The sequence below is a fragment of the Dermacentor albipictus genome, chromosome 1, assembly GCF_038994185.2.
Source record: "Dermacentor albipictus isolate Rhodes 1998 colony chromosome 1, USDA_Dalb.pri_finalv2, whole genome shotgun sequence".
Classification (NCBI taxonomy): domain Eukaryota; kingdom Metazoa; phylum Arthropoda; class Arachnida; order Ixodida; family Ixodidae; genus Dermacentor; species Dermacentor albipictus.
Window position 1 is genome coordinate 360,188,072 of NC_091821.1, and position 20,395 is coordinate 360,208,466.

At 48.1% G+C, this 20,395-nt stretch overlaps 1 protein-coding gene across 1 annotated transcript in view; it reads right to left on the bottom strand.

Annotated features, from left to right (window-relative positions):
* Positions 1 to 607: 607 nt before the first annotated feature.
* LOC139054115 (uncharacterized) overlaps positions 608 to 20,395 on the bottom strand; it is a 187,504-nt gene continuing 167,716 nt past the window's right edge. Inside the window, exons 3-4 of the mRNA XM_070530678.1 lie at positions 5,014 to 5,124; positions 608 to 669 (exon numbers count right to left, since the gene is read on the bottom strand). Of these exons, the coding sequence (XP_070386779.1) occupies positions 608 to 669; positions 5,014 to 5,124 (173 nt within the window). The remainder of the gene's footprint in view (positions 670 to 5,013; positions 5,125 to 20,395) is intronic.

A 20,395-nucleotide genomic window follows, 5' to 3' on the forward strand; every position in this document is an offset into this window, starting at 1 on the left:
GTTTAGCCTGGTGAACTGCTGTTGCTTGGTTATATTTGGTTCGGCTAGACAAAGAAACAACTCATGCGTTACTCTGCTTCGCCTTCAAGAGTGGAACGCGACAGCGTTCCCGTCGACCCGCCAAGGGGTGGAAGACAATGGCCTACGGCGCAGCGACTACGCGCCCCGCATTGGACGCGGTGAGCGTCGAGCAACGCAGCGTTCGGCGCGGCAACGAAATGTGCGCCTGAGCAAGCGACGCACTCCTGAGCCTTAGAACAGCTCGTTTCTAAGGCAACACCACATTCACTAGAGGCGCTTTTGTACCGCTTTGAAGCATCGTACTCGTGGCTCAGTGGTAGCGTCTCCGCCTCACACTCCGGAGACCCTGGTTCGATTCCCACCCAGCCCATCTTGCAAGAGTTGAGCCAAAGCCACCTAGAAAATCAGTCTCTGTAGCACGCCGCAACCTTCGCTTCTCATTCCAACGAGCAGCTCCGTCTCTAGGAGGCATCTCACCTCGTGAGTGTCTAGCAGAGGCAAGCGCAGCTGCTTATATACCACCGCGACGCCGCGAGCGACGGCGCGAGTTGGAGCCCCGTTTCTCCTCCGTCGTGACGTCACGGTGTCACGTGGTATTGAAGGCGACACCGCCGCGCCTGAGGAGCTGGGTTGAGCTCTCGTAATATGCTTCACATAAAAAAAGCAGGCACAGACAAACAGACACAGACAAATCTCACGCACAAAAAAAAGCGCACTGGGAAAACCGAAATAAAAAGCCCTCCTAAAGCATGCTCACGAGGCGAAGCACGCAAAAGCGTAAATGAGGTGAAAGAATGGTGAAGCAAAATATTTACAATTAGGACTGCCTGCGAAGTTTGACTTGCATATTGTAACACTCGATATGTAGCTTCGCTGTTCGACCATCGTCACGGATTGGAAAGGGTGGTGGTTTTTTTAATGAAAACCTTGGTGTCCGATTACGCTTACACATAATTTCCTTCCCTGTGTTGTCATTTCATTGGAATTCGAATGCTTGTCTGCACTCATTCCTATTTGCGCAGCTGCTAAACTGCATAACAAATATTTACAAAGACTAAGATAGAATGCCTCAGTACTAATCTTTATTTTGTTAGCACCTACAACAGTGCATACTTGTACTGCCGCGCGTTCTGAACTCCAAGAGCCACAAAAAGAAAGAAAAAAATGAAACAAAAGATCAGCTTGTCTTTCCCCATTTTTGGAACAATTCTGAGGGAAGAGAAATGTTTTCACGCTTCGTTGCACGGGAGAGCGAAAATTTGAATTGAAACGGGCAGCCGCAGACATTACAAAAAAAAAATCGTATCTGTAGACCACAACTGACAACCGGGCAAAGGGCAAACGCCGTTAGCGCAGAACAGATGAGCCAAGCTTGGGAAAACAGGAGACGGCCGAGGGCGAAACAGACGCAGCGTGCTGCTAGCCTCAAAAAACGTTACTCACGCTACCGCAGAGCTGGTGCCTCTGCCGCCGCATTTGCCACGCCGACCAGCAACCGAATCGCAGATCTCGAAAACGCTTGCGGGGAATGCTATATTCGCGAGCCACTGCACAGGCTTTGCCGAGAAAACCCCCGGTCATTTATAATGCAGCCCGTATCAGCAGTGTACGCCGCTTCCAGATCGAGCAGTAGAGATGCTGGGAAAGTTATTGGCTCCAATAGAACAGTCACTTGCAAGCCTGAATAACGCCGGAGATATGGTGGACGAACAGATCAAAAACAGCAGTGCCACACCAACAGAGCACGCGGCCGCCAGACAACGCAGAAGCCATATTCGATGCCCTGTCTTCACATCTCAGCTTATAACTGTCTCAATGTCTCTCTCTCTCTTTCTCAGGGGCTATGTTTTCTTTGAAAACTGCGCATGCTGGCCCACAGGCGAACCCCTATGCAGAATGTAGCGACAGGGCAACTCTGCGGCGAATTCGGATGGGGAGTCATTGAGCGGAGGCAACGAGGGGAAAAGAAAACACAGGGTTGCTTCACCCGAGCGCGCGAGCGTTTCGTTTCTGGCGCATTGCTCTGGCCGTGTTGCGCAAAGCGGAAAGGCGGCATCGCCGAACGGCAAGCGCGCCTGCAACCCTCCCGTCCCGCGCTTCCCTTCCATCCCACTTCGCGAACAACCAAGACAAATGCGAGACCCGCACATTTTTCTTCGTGCGAAGCCGTCAGCGCCAGAAATCGCGTGCTTGAAAACAATGCTTTCCGCCCGCTCAGTCTGCGCCGCTTGAGGAGTGCGCAGCGGCGGCGACTGCGAGACCTCGTCGGCTTCTCCGTGGATCATAACTTCTCGTTCCGCGCAGTGGGTGGCCCGTGAGGCCGTCGCTTGTTTTCCTCCGCACGGGTCTATGGAGAGAATGCTTTGCCTCGTAAACACATTTTTTTTTGTCCTGGTTATTCTGACATATCCCTCGCTACTGATGGCACAACTTCCTCGTTCCGCTTCTTATTCCGGCGCGATAGGCGAGCTTATGCTTGATGTCGTCTCGGGTAGCCGCGCACGAGACGATCCCAAGGCGGCCTCACGAGAATACAGTTGTTTGCTTTTCTCCCCTTTCTTGTCAGACAAAGAAGGAAGCTTTGCGAATGTTCCCAAGCGTGATTTGGGTCCTGTCACGCGAATATCGCGTTGCCGAGAATGTAACACCGTGTTTTTCGGGACAGAGAGAGAACTTATCGAGCCGTTTGTTCTTGGCGTACTGGATCTTTAAAAACGACATACAAATAAACAGTGTGAGTTAGAGTGTCACCGGACACGTTAGCTCATTGGCTATGTGTTGCGTTGCTGAGCACAAGGTCGTAGGTTCGATCCAGGCCATGGTGCCCGTATCTTGATCTAGGCGAAATGTAAAAGTACTCATGCAGTTAGATTCATGTGTATGCGAAAAAAAAAGCCTTTGGTTGTCAAAGTTGATACACAGCCCCTGCTATACAGCGTTCCTCATAATCAAATCAATGTTTTGGCACGTAAAGGACTCCAGAATTTATTTAAATTTAGAGTATTGTGGAAGAGCATGTACGCAAGGTCATCGTCGTACGAGCAGGACCAAGGTTATATTGTGGGAAATGGTTACATACTGGACCCATGCAACATCGGTCGCTCATCTTTGAACAGCATTGAGTCGAATATAACCTGCAAAATAGACATTTGTTTAGCGATTGGTCTAGACATAAGATTTTTATTCTACAGTAATGTTATTAGGTATTGTCACTTAAAGGAGTACGAAAATAACAAAAATCATTTCCAAAGCTGTTACTACAGCCGCCAGTTTCATTCTCCTTTCCTTCAGATTTTGTTAGTTGCAGTTTAAAGAGGCTAACTCGATAACTCTACTTAGCTCTAAACTCGAACAAATCATGGATATACGATAATATCAGCAGCGCTGCTTGCAGATTCATCAATAGCTTTCCCATGGTCTTCTGGAATGTTAGAAACAAACGACTGACCAACAATGACACCGACAAGAAGAAGCACGCTTACTTCAACTGAAACCTTACCCTTTTTAAACCACAGCTGGTGACAGCTGCTGCTGTATGACATGCCCAGCAGCCCAAGAGCTGCGGTCGTTGATCTAGCACGCAAGTATAAAATGCACCTAAGAGGGTAGTAACAACGCAATTTGAGATGACGCAATCTCCAAGCGAAGACAACGGTTGTTCATGGCGAGGAGTAGACAACAAATTTACGCTGATTTCGTTGTGTTGGCGCCATCACTGTTGCAACAGCACCGACTGTTGCCCTCCTTGCCTGCTTTGAATTTTATTCAACGGTCGACGAATAGACGGAGAGGGTAAAGATTATCACAGCGTCGCCTGGGAGGCCGTTAGGGGTGATAAAAAAGGCGATGTCCCGTGGTTTCAGCGGTCATCGTTCGTAAAGCAGCCTTCTAATCCCAGGTTCAGAGACCGAAAGTTCACGCATACGCAATCTTCTTTGAGCTAAACGACCTTTACTGTCGGTTGTCTCGTTAAAACAACGTACCACAGATGGCCATTTGAATGTGGTTTAATGGACTCGACGTGATATTTTTTTCTGGCGAGGCGATTCTTTCTGCACCTATCGCGCGCATTCACGCGATCATTCGGCGCCATCAGAGGTGCGCATATTTCTCCAAGCTTCCTCTCTCTTTTCTGTCCCCTGTTCATGAGAATATCACTCAGCACGTTGGTGTGAAGCAGCGTAGATGTGAACAGAATTTGCAACCTTAAGGGTGTTTTTTGTGTCTATATCTGACCCACTTACATAAAAGAGAGTGCTTGAGCCAACTAATACAGCCATAGCGTTAAGGGGAAAAGGGAAGCACGGAAATATACACGGTGTTTCAGCGAACACTTTCAAAAATGTTTAAAAGTTCCCTGTGGCTGATATCACAATTATTCTTCATGAGCTGGTCTACTCGAAGCGGCGTACAATACTTGCACAAAAATTGAGATGCAAAATCAAGTAATTAATAAAAACTCACTTATTAAGTTTTTAACTAATTACATTATGGCCCATTCTGCAATTCAAAACTTCTAGCCGGGGAGTTCGCAAGACGCATCCGCTTGGAACTAATTTTCAAGATGACACCAGCGACAAGGAGGAGAGGAAAAAAAAGCATCTTTCTTTCCCACTTCACTTGGAGGAACGCCACATACATGAAGTAGCAGGATAACATCCATAGCCTACTGTGACCATATGACGTGCTCGAACAATGATGGCTGTGTCCAAACCATCAGGAAATAAACCCGTACGGCTTATACTACACATTTGAGGCGAATTCTTGCCGTCGATGTCACCGTCGCCGGGTTGTTCCAACAGCCAAAGTTTTTCAAAGAAGGCATTGTCTTCTCGACTGAATTCCATAGTATTTTAAGGAATTTCTGCGTGCACACAAAAGTGGTGCCTTCACATAAGAGAAAGCGGTGCACTAAGAGGCATCCTCACCACAACAATAAATTGCTGAGACGTTAAGCCTAAGAAAACTGTCGGTGTATGAAAAGAAACTCACCATCGTAGACGTCACAGGTCAGAGTGAGGTCTTCGCCCTCTAGGTACGGCCTGGTGATGTTGTCGATCTTCGTGCCATTTTCGTCCATTATGACGGGACGCTTGGGAGGTACTGGGAGCAAGAAAAAAATATATACATGGAATGATTATTATTTCGAGTTTTGTTGCGAACTTAGCTTTGTTCTCTCTTTTAATGCGACACTATGCACTATCAAAAACACCGTACAGCAATAGCCCGTATATTTGGAGCGCCTTTCCAAGTACAACATCTTGTTAAATTAAAACAGGGCACTGCCAGTGACTAAAGCTACTAGAGAATTATTTTCGCCTGAATCTAAAATGGATGACCATATTGCAAAATGTCTCATCCTATAAGCGAGCAGTAGAAATTTGACAGGAAGTGGTAAAATAAAACTGCTCCTGAACCACGAAACGCAACAAAATTGTGGTCTCCGTCCTGAATTATTGTACACACTAATTCCAATTTCCTTGAGCTTACCTAAACGGGCTCTGATAATGCCTCTCAAAATGTCATAGTTATGACAATCATAATGCCGAGACGGTTGTGTTTCGTAAAGCCATTGCTGCCTTCCTTCCGTGATAAAATTACTCGGAACTTGTTACACATTCAGCTAAAGGAAGAATGAAATGAACAGAGGCCTGAACATTTCTCATTATCCTCGCCCCAGACAAAGAACATTCAAGCGCGATCGTATTTCATTCAAGTTTCTCTCTCTGTGTAAATTTCATTGCGGGGCAAAATGCCTGCAACACTCCTGTTGCTCTCAGCTGATATAATACAATACCAGACTTTTTCTCAGCTGTTGGCAGCTTCGCGTTCTGGATTTTTTTCGCCCTTTCTTATTTTTTAACCATGTCGCAATATTTCAGCACATCAGGAATTGGTTGGAAGACAGTGTTTTGGTAGAATTAATTTACGCGACTTTACTAGTTCATGCGTGTTCTTTAATATAAATACAGGGCAAGAATGCGGAAGTTTTTGAACAGATCTTTCTCTTTCGGCACATCTCCTAATCATGCTTTCTCCACTGCTCGAGCCAGGAGCGCTGGAATCGCAAAATGAAAAATCTTTCTCTCTTTCTTTAAATCAGCGAAGCACTCATTTATTTCAACTTGTCACATCACCCAACCCATTCCAGTGCTATTATTCATTGCTGTGTTCAATGGCTTCAGCGGGAGCTTCTCAAACAAAGCATTCTCCCCGGGGAGCGCTGTGTGAATAACGAAGACATGGACAAAGAGAAAGAGCGGTCACTTTGAGTGAGAAGCACGAAGGGGCTGACACATCCAGCGGTGAAAATAAAGCACGTGCTTCCATTTAGGATGCTGCTGCAGATTGCCTCAGGCGACGGATTTTCTTGTTTCTCAACGTGGCTGCCTCCCTCGAGGCTTGTTTAACGACTCCTCCTTGCTGCTTGCCGGGGTAGTGGGGAGGCGGCGACTAGCTAAGACGACGTCCTATTAGCGCTGTATAAACACGAGCTGCGATTTGTTGTCGATCTTATTTCCGGATACCGAGAGAGGAATCTGGTGGGACGAAATGGAAAGCACGCGAAAGAAACCAGAAAATGGAAAATAAATTGTGTTCATAAATCAAGGCGCTAGGAGCGGATTCCAGAAAAGAGTTGCTGCGCATCTTTCTTTCGTTTCCCATTATAAAGCGGGGTGGTGGTGGTGAAAACTTTATTGAAAATGCCCGGCGATTTGGGTGGGGTGGGGCCATAAGCACCCCAGCCTAGGTGACGGCCTCGAGTCCTTGGACCCGGACGGCTTCCTCGGCGTGCCGGACGGCCCACAGTTGATCGGCGAGGTCGTGGCTGAGCAGGGCCGCCTCCCAACGCGCCCCTCGGTTCGAGACTGCCATTTCTATCCCGTTCGTCGGAGACTCCTGCTGCTGGCTACCGGCGCATGCCCACAGCATGTGCTGCAGCGTCGCTCTGGCTCCGCACGCTTTACAGTCGTCGGACGGATATATGTCGGGGTAGCAGAGGTGAAGGATCACCGGGTTAGGATATGTGTGTGTCTGCAATTGCCTCCAGGCAACCGCCTGTTTCTTGTTTAGGTTGGCGTGCGGTGGTGGGTATTTACATCTGTTCAATCTGTAGTGTTGCGTGATGTCTCTGAAAGTGGTCATGCGATCCCCCCACGTCCACTCCTTCATCGCTCTCGCGGTGGGCGAGACGTCGGGATTGCCGGCGGGCGCCGCGGCTCGGCATGTAAGTCCTCGAGCCGTGGCGTGGGCCGTCTCGTTTCCCGAGAGCGGAGGGTCCGTGTGGGCGGGGGTCCATACGAGGAAACGGTCGTTTTTGCGGCAAATATTGCCCTGTTGAATTTGGAGAATGTGGGCCGCTTCCCGGGAGATCCGGCCGCTAGCATAGTTGCGTATCGCTGCCTGCGAGTCGCTGATTATCACCTCGGCATCCGTGGTGGCCACCGCGAGGGCTATCGCTGCTTCCTCGGCCGCCTCCGTCTCTTCCGTGCGTATCGTCGCGCTCGCGACGCAAGTTCCGCTATGGTCCGTGACTGCAACCGCGAAACCACGCTGCCGCTCGTAACGGGCCGCATCTACGTAGACAGTTTCTTTGTTGCTGCCGTATTTCTTTTGTAAATCTCGCGCGCGCCTGTTGCGCCGGCCAGCGTGATGCGTCGGGTGCATGTTCTTGGGCAACGGTGAAACGGCGATGCGCTCGCGAATCGGTATGGGTATCGCAACCTTTTCGCCCTGCTGTGTGTAGTAACTGATGCCCAGCGTCTCGAGAATGTGTCGTCCGGTTCTGCTTTTTGACAAACGCTCGTACTGCGCGATGTTGTGCGCTTCTATTATCTCGTCTAGGGTATTGTGTAAACCCAGTTCGAGAAATTTATCCGTGCTGGTATTGATCGGCAATCCTATGGCACGTTTGTACGCCTTGCGGATGAGGCGGTCTAGTTTAGTTCGTTCGGCCACCTGCCACTTGAGGTAGGAGGCGACGTACTTTATGTGACTGGTTACGAACGCTTGTACCAGGCGGATCGTATTGCTTTCTTTCATTCCGCTATGTCTGTTCGTGATGCGTATCAGTAACCGGATCGTTTCATTGACCGCACGCTCTAGTCTGCGTACGGTTTCGCCGTTGTGGCCGTTGGCCGACAGGTGCAAGCCCAGTACCCTAATTTTGTGAACATGCGGGATGATGGTGCGGTCAGATGTGACTACTCTAATTTCTCTGTCGGCGTGCTCGGCTGCGGAATCGGAGCTCCTGGGTTTGCGACCCCTGCGCGTGGGTCTGTAAAGCAGGAGCTCCGACTTGGCCGCGGAGCATTCGAGGCCCGTGTCACGTAGATACTCCTGCACCGCGTCGACGGCCGCCTGTAAGGTTTGCTCTACGTGGCCGTCATTTCCCTCAGCAACCCAGAGCGTAATGTCATCGGCGTACAAGCTGTGGTGGAGGCCTTCTATCTCTGCCAGTTTCTGGGGTAATCCGAGAAGCACGACGTTAAAGAGCATGGGCGAGATGACAGAGCCCTGCGGTGTGCCCGTGCAACCTATGTCTATGTCTTGCGATTCCAGTCCGCCGATCACAATGCGGGCATGGCGACCCGTAAGGAAGTCCCGTACGTAGTCGTACGTTCTCTCGCCCAGTCCCAATGCTCGTATGCTTTCAAGTATCGCAGCGTGTTTTACGTTGTCGAACGCCTTTTTGAGGTCAAGACCGAGTATTGCTTTTGTGGATCGCGTGGGGTTGTCTACGATGTGGTGTTTGAGTTGAATCATGACGTCCTGCGTAGAAAGGCCACGACGGAACCCCAGCATCGTGTGCGGCAGCATGTCTCGGTCCTCGAGGTAGTTGGTAAGGCGAGTGAGAACCGCGTGTTCCATGACCTTGCCGACGCAGGACGTCAGGGATATTGGTCGAAGACTGTCGATTTGTACCCGTTTGCCCGGTTTGGGGATCATAATTATGCGCGCCGTTTTCCACGAGCTCGGTATCGCGCCGGCATTCCAGCACACGTTAATGTAATCCGTCAGCCGTTCTATCGACTCGTCGTCCAAGTTGCGGAGCGTTTTATTGGTTACGCCGTCCGGGCCCGACGCCGATTTTCTGTTGAGCTTGTGCAGTACCGCCCTCACCTCTGCTACGCTAAAGTCTTTATCTAGCTGCACGTTACTCTTCCCCGCGTACGCCGGATGCGAGACGGGGCTAGTTGCCTTGACGTAACGGGTTCGCACGGCTTCTAGAAAGTCCGCGGACGTGCCTTCGTAGTCGTGTACTAGCTTGTTAATCTTATGAGCGTGCGCTGATTTGGTCTCCTCAGGATCCAAGAGGTGCCGGAGGAGGTGCCATGTCTTGGCCATTCCTAGCTGATTTTCCATACCGTTGCACGTCTCCTCCCATTGCGTTTTGCATACCTGCAATGCGTGGCCTTCTATGTCTCTGTTTAGCCGTGCTATGCGTCTGCGTAGCGTTCGATTGTGTCTTTGACGCTTCCACCTGTCCTGTAAGCTGCGCTTGGCTTCCCACATGTGTAGGAGTTTACTATCTATCACCTCTAGGTGTGCTTCCTGCGGTACTTCCCGCGTTGCCGCTTCGACATCCCTCCTGAGCGTCGCGGTCCAGCTCTCGATGTCGTCGATAGCATCGCTGCCGCGATTATGCTCCTTCCGGGCTTTGCGAAACGCGTCCCATTCTACCAGCCGATAGTGGTTGCCCTTGGTGCCGTCCCGATGACCGTGGTGATGGTAGTGCGGTCCCACATCGACCTGGATCTCGATCACCGAATGATCGCTACCCAAGTCCTCCTGGGTGTTATGCCACCGCGCGCCAGCGACGTTCTTCGTAAACGTAAGGTCGGGCGAAGTGTCCGCACATACGCTGTTGCCCTTGCGTGTGGGCGCGGAAGGGTCCGTAACGAGCTCCAGCCCCTCATTCTGCGCGTCTTCCCACAGGCGCTTACCCTTCGGCGTTTCGTACTTGTACCCCCACGCCGCGTGAGGCGCGTTGAAATCACCCGCGATGATTAAGGGCCTGTCGCCGGCTGCCTCGCTCGCCTTTCGCAGTAACGTGCTAAAGCGGTGTTTGCCTTTTGGTCTACTGTACACGTTCAATACAAACAGACCGCGCCCTTTCGTCGGAATAAGCTCAATCAATATAAAGCGGGGACCGGAAAAATATTACTCCACTTACTGTTGCCGAGCAATTTCGGCGAACGCACATAGGGGTCACTATGGGGGTTTCTTTTGAGATAGTTCACCACAGGGATAATGCAGCGTAGTGCAAGATACACGGCTCCTTAGAAAGAGGATCACATCCGTATGCTTGCACACGCACACACAGACACACATACACACACACACACACACACACACACACACACACACACACACACACACACACACACACACACACACTCACGCACACGCATGCACACACGCACGCGCACGCACGTACAGGAAACGAGACATGACATCGTGAATTGTCTTCCGGCGTTTTCTCTGTTCGCTTTCAGCCAACGTACCCGAACAACTATCGCTACGGCAAGCAGCAATTGCAGGGGTGGGATGCGGGATGTGTCACGCCAGGTATACGCACTGGTGACGTAGCAGGCGGTGAACTAGATATTCCCGATGGTATATGCATGCATGCCCCGTAGAACCTCGTACAGAAATGAAGGTACGAGTGTACGGTCAGGACCAGCGGACTATCTCCCTCTTCTTTCTAATGCGTGGAGGAACGTGTAACCGACATTGGGTAGCTTTCCTAGTCAATGTGAGTGACTGGCAAAATGAATTTATTTCTGCATTACGTGTGTACAGGGTCGTGCAGTCTTACTACGAACACGGAGCAGCAAGGGAGCGCCAGCGCACACGGCGCCGCCCCGCATAGAAGAGGCGGAGCCGCACAGGAGCTTCGAGGTGGGGCTTCGTGTCGTCTGCTCGAGCGCATGAGCGCGCCATGCTAGCAGATGACACATCGAAGAGTGTCTATTACCGGAGTAGTCTAGTCTCTGCGTTGTTAACACGGAAAAGCCGAGGTGATCGATCATTGAGTGTTGCAACAAGTGTGCCCCACATATCTAACACGTCTGTTAATTTGTTACGAGAAATGTCTTTAAAACAACTGACATACTTGAACCGCAGGTATAAGTACAAGTGAGAGAGATTGGTTGATAGTTAAGAGAAAAGCCTGCTGGCCGCGCCGTAACTCTCAAGCGCGCAGCTGTTACCTGAACGTCTGTCAGCAATGTCGGGAGCGAGGATAAGGGACTGAAAGATGACAGAAGTAGAAAGGAAAAGAGTGCTTGTGCAGGTACAAAGGCGTAAACAACGCTTAGGAATAGAGAAGTTACGAATAAATTTAATTTTTCAATGGCGTGAACTTTATCCTTTTTCAGGGCAAGAACAATTTTATACATGTAATCTAAGCGTACTTCTTTTCGCGCTTCCCTATAGACTATAACGGCAGTTGTTTGGTACCGCGAGAAATATTCGCACCAGAAAAATATCTCACAGGCAGTAGATGGAATTATATAAAACGTCCGTAGCCATTATGCTCACTGCGAGGCGACTTTCTGTTTTGCCCTCCATTGTAAAGCATTTCGAAATGTTCGGGAGAGAACAACGCTTAGGACACCGACAAAGTTGAAGGCTCATAAAGACATTATGCTAACTGATGAGCTTTCTATGTGATTTCATTCTGTTCGTGTCCTTAAAGTTGTTCCTACGGAATATATGAATAACCAAATAGCCAAAACTTTTACGTTAGTAGACTTTGAAATGTTTCAGCTCTGTATCGACCACGCCCCCACATCTGTTGCCTGTCCTGTAATGTGCTTTTCCTGTAACTGTCCTGTAACCTGTCCTGTAATGTTGGGCGTCTAAATCAAAACTTTCACGACAAGCTGTACTTCTGTAACTTCCATTTAAATCTCTAGGAACAAAAAAAAAATTGTATTATAGGGCACCAACTGAAGTTATTTCGATAAGTCTCCCTCGATTTCAAAGAAACGTAAGTTATTTACCATTCATGGCATTCGTCCCTTCATCATTCAAACAAACATAATTTTATTTAGACCATCAAGCTTTCCTGAATATTCCTAAAATTACAAAAATCACAGAATGAAGCCTGAAGCATAGAGCCATATGTGAATCATTATTTAAAAGAAATTACAGAAATATGTAAAGTGTGTCTATCGGAATATTTAAGCCGGAGAAAATTTATACATGTTACATTGCAAGATATTCGACCCCGAACTGCGCACACAACTTACGCATAACTGACGTAATTATGTAATAGTTTCACGTAACCTATGGCGTAATCCGTCATATCCGCTTTATGTGATATGAAAGGCCGAGTTTTCGAACTGATGAGGAGTTGCCCACTTAGTTTTGATTCACACTCGTTAACTTGATAATGTGCTTTAATATTACTCAATTATACCAAGTTTGGGTAGTTTTGGCAAAACGACTCAGATCCTAAATAAAAAATCTGCATGTAGCCATCACCACACTGAAGATTTATCTTTTAAATGTAACAAATTTTAATCTGTTCGGTTCTGTATTTGTATAATGAAAGCAGTACGGCGTTCCAAGGTTAATTAAACAATTTCATTCGGAGTTCGTCCTGACCTAACGAATATCTTAACCTGACTACGGTAGAGAGGATGGTTCAAGAATGCTGTTTGCCATCAAGGGAAAACGTTAGAGCGTGCTAGGTGTTTGATGATGTGAGCGTGGACAATATCTATTCGCATCTCGCCCTTGTCCCCTCTATTATTTTCTTAGCACAAAGTAGCTTACTGGACATTTATTCTGGTTACTCACCCTGCCGTCTATCTCCTATTTCTCTATTTCTTTCCTATCGTGCATAGTCATGGTTGATACTTGTCTAATTAGCCAATCTACCAGCGATAAGTATCCCAGAATCCCTCAGTACACCTCAGTTAGTGCTTAGCATTCTTTTAACAGCTGATAAAAAAAATTAGAAAGTTTCACCCGAAGACAACAACATCGAAAGCTATGGCAAGGTTTAGCGCTGCGCCAATGCCTCACACATGTTCTGAGGATACACGGCGGCCACACCACAGCGGGCGGAGCAACTGCTGCGCAGGAGAAACATAGCCTTCACCGCATTCAGGCGTCTCACGACGATGGCGTGACGAGAAGCATCACCAGTGTGGTTGCAGGCATCGCACCTCATTGGTGTACGAGATGAGACCGAAGGAAAGCCGCTCCGTTCGTACCACGGTGCACACCATGCGCGTGGTGTGCACGTGACCGTACCGGAAGAGCGCTACAGCTTTCCTGCGCACAGCGCCGTTCATCCCAGCAGAGGAAGACTCAGCTCTGCCCTGTCGCCCCGCTGCAGAGCCGGTGGAGCGGAGTGCGAGGGTGCATCCATTTAGCTTTGTCCTTTCTGCAGGCAAAGGCACTGCTCGCCTCTCGCGTCTCCGGAGACTTCCTAGAGCATTTCACGCGTGGGCCGCGATTGCATCATCGACACAGGGCCAGCATGACGGTGGTGGCATCGCCGGTGGCCCGCGAGCGTGGCCCGATTGCACATATAATTGCTATCGCAGTAACACGAGAATCCTCTGTTCGCGCTCATCGCGTCGGAGACACGTCACGCAATCAGCCGTCGCAACAGAGCATTTGTGGGCTGCATATACCGAGTTTCTGTAAAGCAGTAGGGCCTGTGACACAATGCGGGCAATGCAGAATATAATTTCTCAAAAAAAAAGCTACTCCAGCTGCCCCCCGGACCATATCATGTTTCTTCTCGCGTCATCGTACTTCTTGCGGTTTTGAAGGCACTGGTGGTGAGGTGGCGCCGTCTACTCATAAACTGCAGGCTGAAGGTTTGATAATCGTGCAAATATATTCGTCGTGCCTTGCTGTCCTATGCCATAGCTTTGATCACATTCTTAGGCAAAGTTACACCCTTTGGAGTACCCCTTCTGCCACACAACAATAATCGTCATCTGCCTTGATGCGTTTCCTTTCTTGAAAACGCCGCGCCCGCTACTTTCCTGTCGGGAATGCTATCATGCTGATAACGCGCATGCCGTTTGTTACTGGAAAGTACCGGGCTCGCAGCGTTAAAGAAAGGAAACGCACCAAGGTAGATGACGATTATTGTGTGGCAGATGGGGCACTCCAAAGGGTGTAACTTTGCCTGAGAGCGTAGATGCCTGCACATTGAATCTATATGTGGGTGTTTCGCACGTGCGTGTTAATAGACAGATGCACGAGATGTTAGTAGGAAGGTCTCTTTCCTGGTCTACGCTTGAATACAGCTACACAACTACATTTTATACTTATTTTAGAATGGTCCATAAAATACTACACGCAGTAGTCCAGTCCCGGTATCAAGGAATAAAACAAAAACTGAGTAGAAAGTTAACTACCCTAGTACCCATTTGTTTCATTATCTATTTTACAAGAATATTCATACGCCATATCTCGTAAAGCGAAGAATAAGTACTCCCTTGTCGGACTTCCACTCTTTTAAAAGGTCATCTCAAATTTCTGAATCAAAGTGTTGTAAAAGCTATCCAAAGTAGGATGATTGCTACCGTTTGCCAACTTAGTCAAAACGAGTACTTTGGATGTAAAGTGTAACACACGCAAACGCGCAGCAGCTAATAAGAAATGGTCCAGTAATCTGTATAGATGTACTCATCTGCAAGCATTTCAAATTATGAAACATTATATGACTGCTTGCATACACTCAAAGTTGTTGAACCAGTGGTGCGGACAGGATTATTATGGTAATGCGCACTTGCTCTAGATGCCAGCCCTACGTCTCTTTATTATTTTTTTTTCTTCCGTGCCCCTGTAGACACGTGTCCCCATCAGTATAATTGAGCGGTAAAAAATTGCGAGTAACGTCCGCAAGTTGCCGAATGGAGCTCAAATTTTTTCCGAGCTTGTCTCGGGTAACGCTGACACGACATTAATCATTGCTGAAGCGTACCACGACGATGCGAACACTGAAAATTGGTTTATGAAAGTCGGCATCTGGTTTCCTTTGCTTGCTAAGGAAAAAGAAACCTTCGTATTAGTGACTCTGCGAATAAGAGAAACGTGCTGCTTTCAGAAAATCTCCAAGCGGGTTTCCTTTTATTCTGGTTAAATGAAATACAGGCATAAAAGTGTAAACATTAAGGAAAAGAGTACGTGACCCAGACGCGAAAAGTCCGCTGTTGCCTAATTGGGCGCTAGGCACGAGCTCTCGAAGGCACTTTCCGTTGCAATCCGGCCCCTTAGCCACGGAGAGCCATTTGAGAACAGAGGAGGTGCGAGCAAGCACGGAGTGAAAGCCCGGCGCTTTTCACCAGCAAGTGTAGACCCAGGACTAATATTCTAGTTTATTTTCTTCGTCAATAATTCTTTGAAGAAAAATGAATATGCAGACTTCAGCAAAACGTGAAGGTCTGGCACCATTTCGAGCTCTGCAAATCATATTATTGCGTGTCCAACAGAAGGTTCTAATGCCATGTGCTCTACGTGATATTCCGACAGAAAAGACTCGAGTCTATAAAAATTAAACACTTCTATCAGATCGCTCGTCTTTACATTTTACATTGCGATAACGTGTCAGGTGAGCATGCGAGTGGCGCACTTGTGTTATTACAATTTATCCAAAAGGGTACTTAGGATTTGACTCCCTACCCTCACTGTTCCTCAGACCTGGCGATCTGCCGTGCAGTACGGGGTCCCACGTCCAATACCGTGCCCACCGTGCAATTTCAAAACATTGTTTGCCGTGATTCATTCTTGTAGTTTCTTACCGTGCCATCAAAAGCGCAGAACGTGGTGAACGATCGCGCGCCCTTATCATTCGGTTTGATCCGTTGTAGTAGGCACGAGCACTTAGTGCACCTTTTTAATTCTCACTGCACGTTGATTAAGTTATGCTCATGAGCTGATTATATAAAATACTTACTGAACCCATATATACAACAGTCTCTTATAGTATACCTGTTCTTAAGAGCAAATTCCAGTCATTCTGGATGATGGAGAAATTATTAGAGAAGGCAACCACCCAACAAATAGCCCTTACCAATGACAACCTGTCCGAATTCGGTCCCTAAACTTTTAAAGCGTCATAAACGACACTATAAAATGCAAATGTCAATCACTTTTAAAGATTATTTACTTAATCAATGAAAATAACGCTCACTTGTCCTTCATCCTTCATCACTCTAGTCTTTCTTATTTCTACTGAAAACCGTGGTGTTGAGAGCTAAACTCAAGCTGACACTTTGCAAAATGTTCAATTCACATAAAGGAGGTATCGTACGGTGGCACACGACACGCGCTTTACAAAGAGAAATAACCACCACTGCTACCGCAAAGCTGCTCTCCGTCTACTAGAAACTGAATATGGGCAGTCAACAACTCTACGGGCGTCTTTGCGCAAATAAGGTATTCATGTTGTAGTACTCAGGCACATTTGCCTTTTCATTTTCTCACACATATCACCCTAGGGAGCTTGCAAAGTAACTGGCCCGTTCTATAGTATTGTCGGGGTGGTCCCGCAGCCGTGCGATTCAGCTACAGTGCGGGACAGCCTTCACACGTATACCTATTAACACGTAGGCCTGCGACACTGTGGAACAGTGACGAACGGCCTCGTCATTATCACGTGGACACAACTCAGACACCTACTCAGACTTATAGGTCTCCCTTTTCCATGCGGACCCACAGTAAAGTTCCGCTTTCCATTAAGCTTGTTCTTTTTCATTCGCCCTTACCCTGCCAAAAAGGCGCCTTCTTCGTCTCTAGATAGACAGATCGATTTAGCTGGGGTATCAGTCGGAGAAGTTGAAAGCGCGTGCCTGCTGCAACTTCATTTCACTTGCATATATGAACCAAGGTGCTACGAGTAATAAAAATTCCAAAAGAAAAATACTGATTAGGTCAGAAATAAGTGAGAACGTAGCATTTGGAGAACTGTAACCTTGCTTCTGGCCTGTAAATAATCTAATTTGTCCTGAAAATGGCAAACAATGAAACAAACGATGATACTGCCACTATCGTAGCTCAGCATTGTGCAATGTACAAGAATGTAGCTACTTTCCAAGTGCCCGCTGCCTTATATCCACTTTTGACCCACCGTGGTGGCGTAGCGGTTTCGGCGTTGCGCTGCAAAGTCCTAGGGCGCGGCATTGAATTCTGGCTACAGCGCCCGCCCGCACTTCAATGGGGGCGAAATGCAAAAACGCTCGTGTACCGTGCATTGGGTGCACGTCAAAAAATCCCAGGTAGTCAAATTAACCCGCAGTGCCCCACTACGGTGCACCTCCCAATTATATCGTGGTTTTGCCATGAAAACCCCCATAATTTAAAATTCACTTCAACATGCAAGCTTCCACTCCGGAAGAGCTACATCACGGTCATCCTTTCGTAACGCTGCTACTTAGACATTCGGGTGAGCCCGGACTTGTTCGAAAGGTTCGGCCTCTTTCATCTTCAGCTCAGCGTTTGTTGTGTCATGCATTGCCCTTATTCTCCTGTATGTTTTTTTTTTCAATCTGCGATTTTTTTTAGTATATTGAACTTTCGGAGGGAGTAAAAATGAAGCCTTCACTTCAGGCGAAATTTAAAAGTTCTTCCTCCCTAACCCCCTTTTCAGAGTCGCAAACTTGTGGGTTGCAATCGATCCAATGAGCGCTGGCTGCCTCCAAAGGGCATGCAGCGCTTGGCCCTATAGACAGATGGTGTAATGTAATCAGCAATGAAGCTTCCATTAATAGGAGCATATGATAGGACGAAACAAAGTATAAGTAATGTTTTATGAGCCGCGAATCATGCTACGCACATGCCTAATGCCGTATGGCACTCGTTCATCAGCAAAAGTTTCGGATGTTGATGTACGTCGTAGCAGCCCTAAGCAAACTCTAAGCGCCTGGGCCTGAGCACTTTCGAGTGCAAGGATGTTAGTTCTGCAGGTATTGGTCAGGACTGACAAGCTGTACCTGAGATGCCCGAGAAACAGCGTCCGGTACAGCTCCACCATCACGTGTACTAAAGAACACCGATGAAGCTGCTCGACCTGCTCATGAAGACGGCGTGCAGGAGCCAACCTTGCTGTCAAGAACAGATGCAGCAGCGAAACAGCCAGTGCTTGCATATGATGGGTTACAATCGTTTTGAAACACGCCTAGTTTCCAGCGCACACGCGTAAGTCTACTGGACCCCTCTGTGCAACTTCATTCTCCACCTGGATTATCCCTAACGGAGACAACAGTTCTTTGCCGACTGTGCCTTGGCTTCGCATTTACGAAATCATTTGCTTTACGCGTCGGATGGCAAGATAGTGCTGCGTGTGGCCACTGCGGCGACGAGGAAACTACTGAAAACGTTCTTTGTCGTTGTCCCTGATACAGCGCACACAGGCAGTCACTCGGCACTGCGTTGGCGTGTCTTGACGACGGGCCTCTTTCGGAGCAGACAGCCCTGGAACGCCAACCCATACTGTCGTCACAGCACAAGACAGTCAAGGCACCCTTGAAATGTGTACTTTCAAGTGGCCTATTCCAGAGGCTGTAATTCTAATGAGCGTTCGCGGCCTTCTTTATATACTTTTTTTCATTTGTTTGCGTTTCCTCTCTGCTGTTCCTAATTTCGTTTCCCCTTACCGTTCCCCCAGTGCAGGGTAGGAAACCAAAACCTTCTTCTGTTAACCTGCTTGCCCTTCCCATCCCGTTTTTTTCTCTATCTCTCTACATCAGCAAAGCCTTTGCGGATAAGCCTTTTATTTTTAGCATTGCCCATTGCGTTTTCTTTGCTTACGCGGCATTTTCGAAGTTTCCAGTGTCGAGCGTCTTTAGCCCGGGTCATCCTCCTCGTTACCTTATATAGCTCTCAATACAAAGTTTTACGAACGCAGAAAGCAGAAGCAAAATGACAAGAGAAAGAACGTAAATATACGTTAGCGAATGAAAACTCCTACACACAGTCCCTCTGGCTGCGCGCTCTTGCGACTGGGGGTCCGAAGACGTGGAATGTACTTTGCTGATGAAGGAGTAAGGGAACGTGGTGCTGTTCCCGATATCCAGGACGTTTTAACGAGCCGTTCATATTTACATATTTACAAGAAAATTCAAGGTAGTGCGGAAAGAGTTCATGAAGAAGTTGTAGCAGCCAATCACTCCCACCATCTATTGCTCTTTTTATGCCCTGCGTGGTTATTGTTCAGTCACTTCCCCCAATCCGGCGTCAGTAGACCAACGACATCAGGTCCCACCAATCCGGAGGTCTGTTGCCATTTCCCTCCGAATGGAGCCTTGTCGGAAACACACGCACATCACTGGGCACAAACACGAGAAGGGGGATCGTACACTGACTCCGTCCCCCGCGTGGACGTGCCAATTTGGGCGGCTGGCAGGTGATGGACCGTATCCTTGGACTATCTGCCCAAACCTCTCCTGACCGAGGTACTCCCGTGCTGGCCATAAATCATTCGTTTCTATTTTCTCTGTTAGCATACTCAACTGACTATCAAAAACACCCTTTTACTAACGCTGCCCAAACTATGATACGTGTTGGAGGCGAAAGTAGACAAGCAACCTCGTTAGTTGAGCTTCATATGACTGCGAAGTTAAGGGAGACGCATATGATGAACTTCTCGTGTCACGGGTGCGCAGTTCCTGTGGCGCCTGCAAGAGGCTAATGCATTCCGACAAAGTTCAATTACCGCTGAAAGCTCACCGAGATTAGGAGACGACTAGTGTTGGCCTTCCCAAGTGACCTGAGAGTTGGAACACATTAACGAGGCTACTAAACAGGGTCTTCTCTTGAAATCATCCCGGCCTCGAAGCGCCCTACACTGTGCAGCATGCAGGCGCCTCCGCGACCCTTGAGGCCATTGGGATTTGTCCCGAGAAGATGCGCCGTCATAGAGCGTTTCGTAAGGTGCTAATTAAGTGTCTTGGCTCAGACGCGCATGCACCTCGAGGCTCTGCAAAATGTTTGCGTTTAACATACGTAAGGCCTCATACACAATTCTCAAGCTGACTATTGTTAGAACAGTCGCATTTACGCTGTATCGCCGAATAGCGTGGCATGCCCGCATAGAAGGTACGGGACACTGGTAAGGTGGTCTATCATTCTTGGCCTCGCATAGAGCGTGTCGCTAGAACCACAAAAACCTTAGACATGGGTCAAAGAAAGCATCATTTTTTAGAGAGTACGCTAGTAATTGTTCACACGTTTCTCGTGAAAACCTTGGCGTGACATAGACGTTTCTAGTTTCTTCCTTTTCTTTAGTTTACCACCCACCATACCACACTTGACAAATTAGAGCTTTTCTTTCGTACACATAAGATTTCATTACTTTAACGAAGAGATATGTACAAGGAATTTCTAAGCGGTTTAA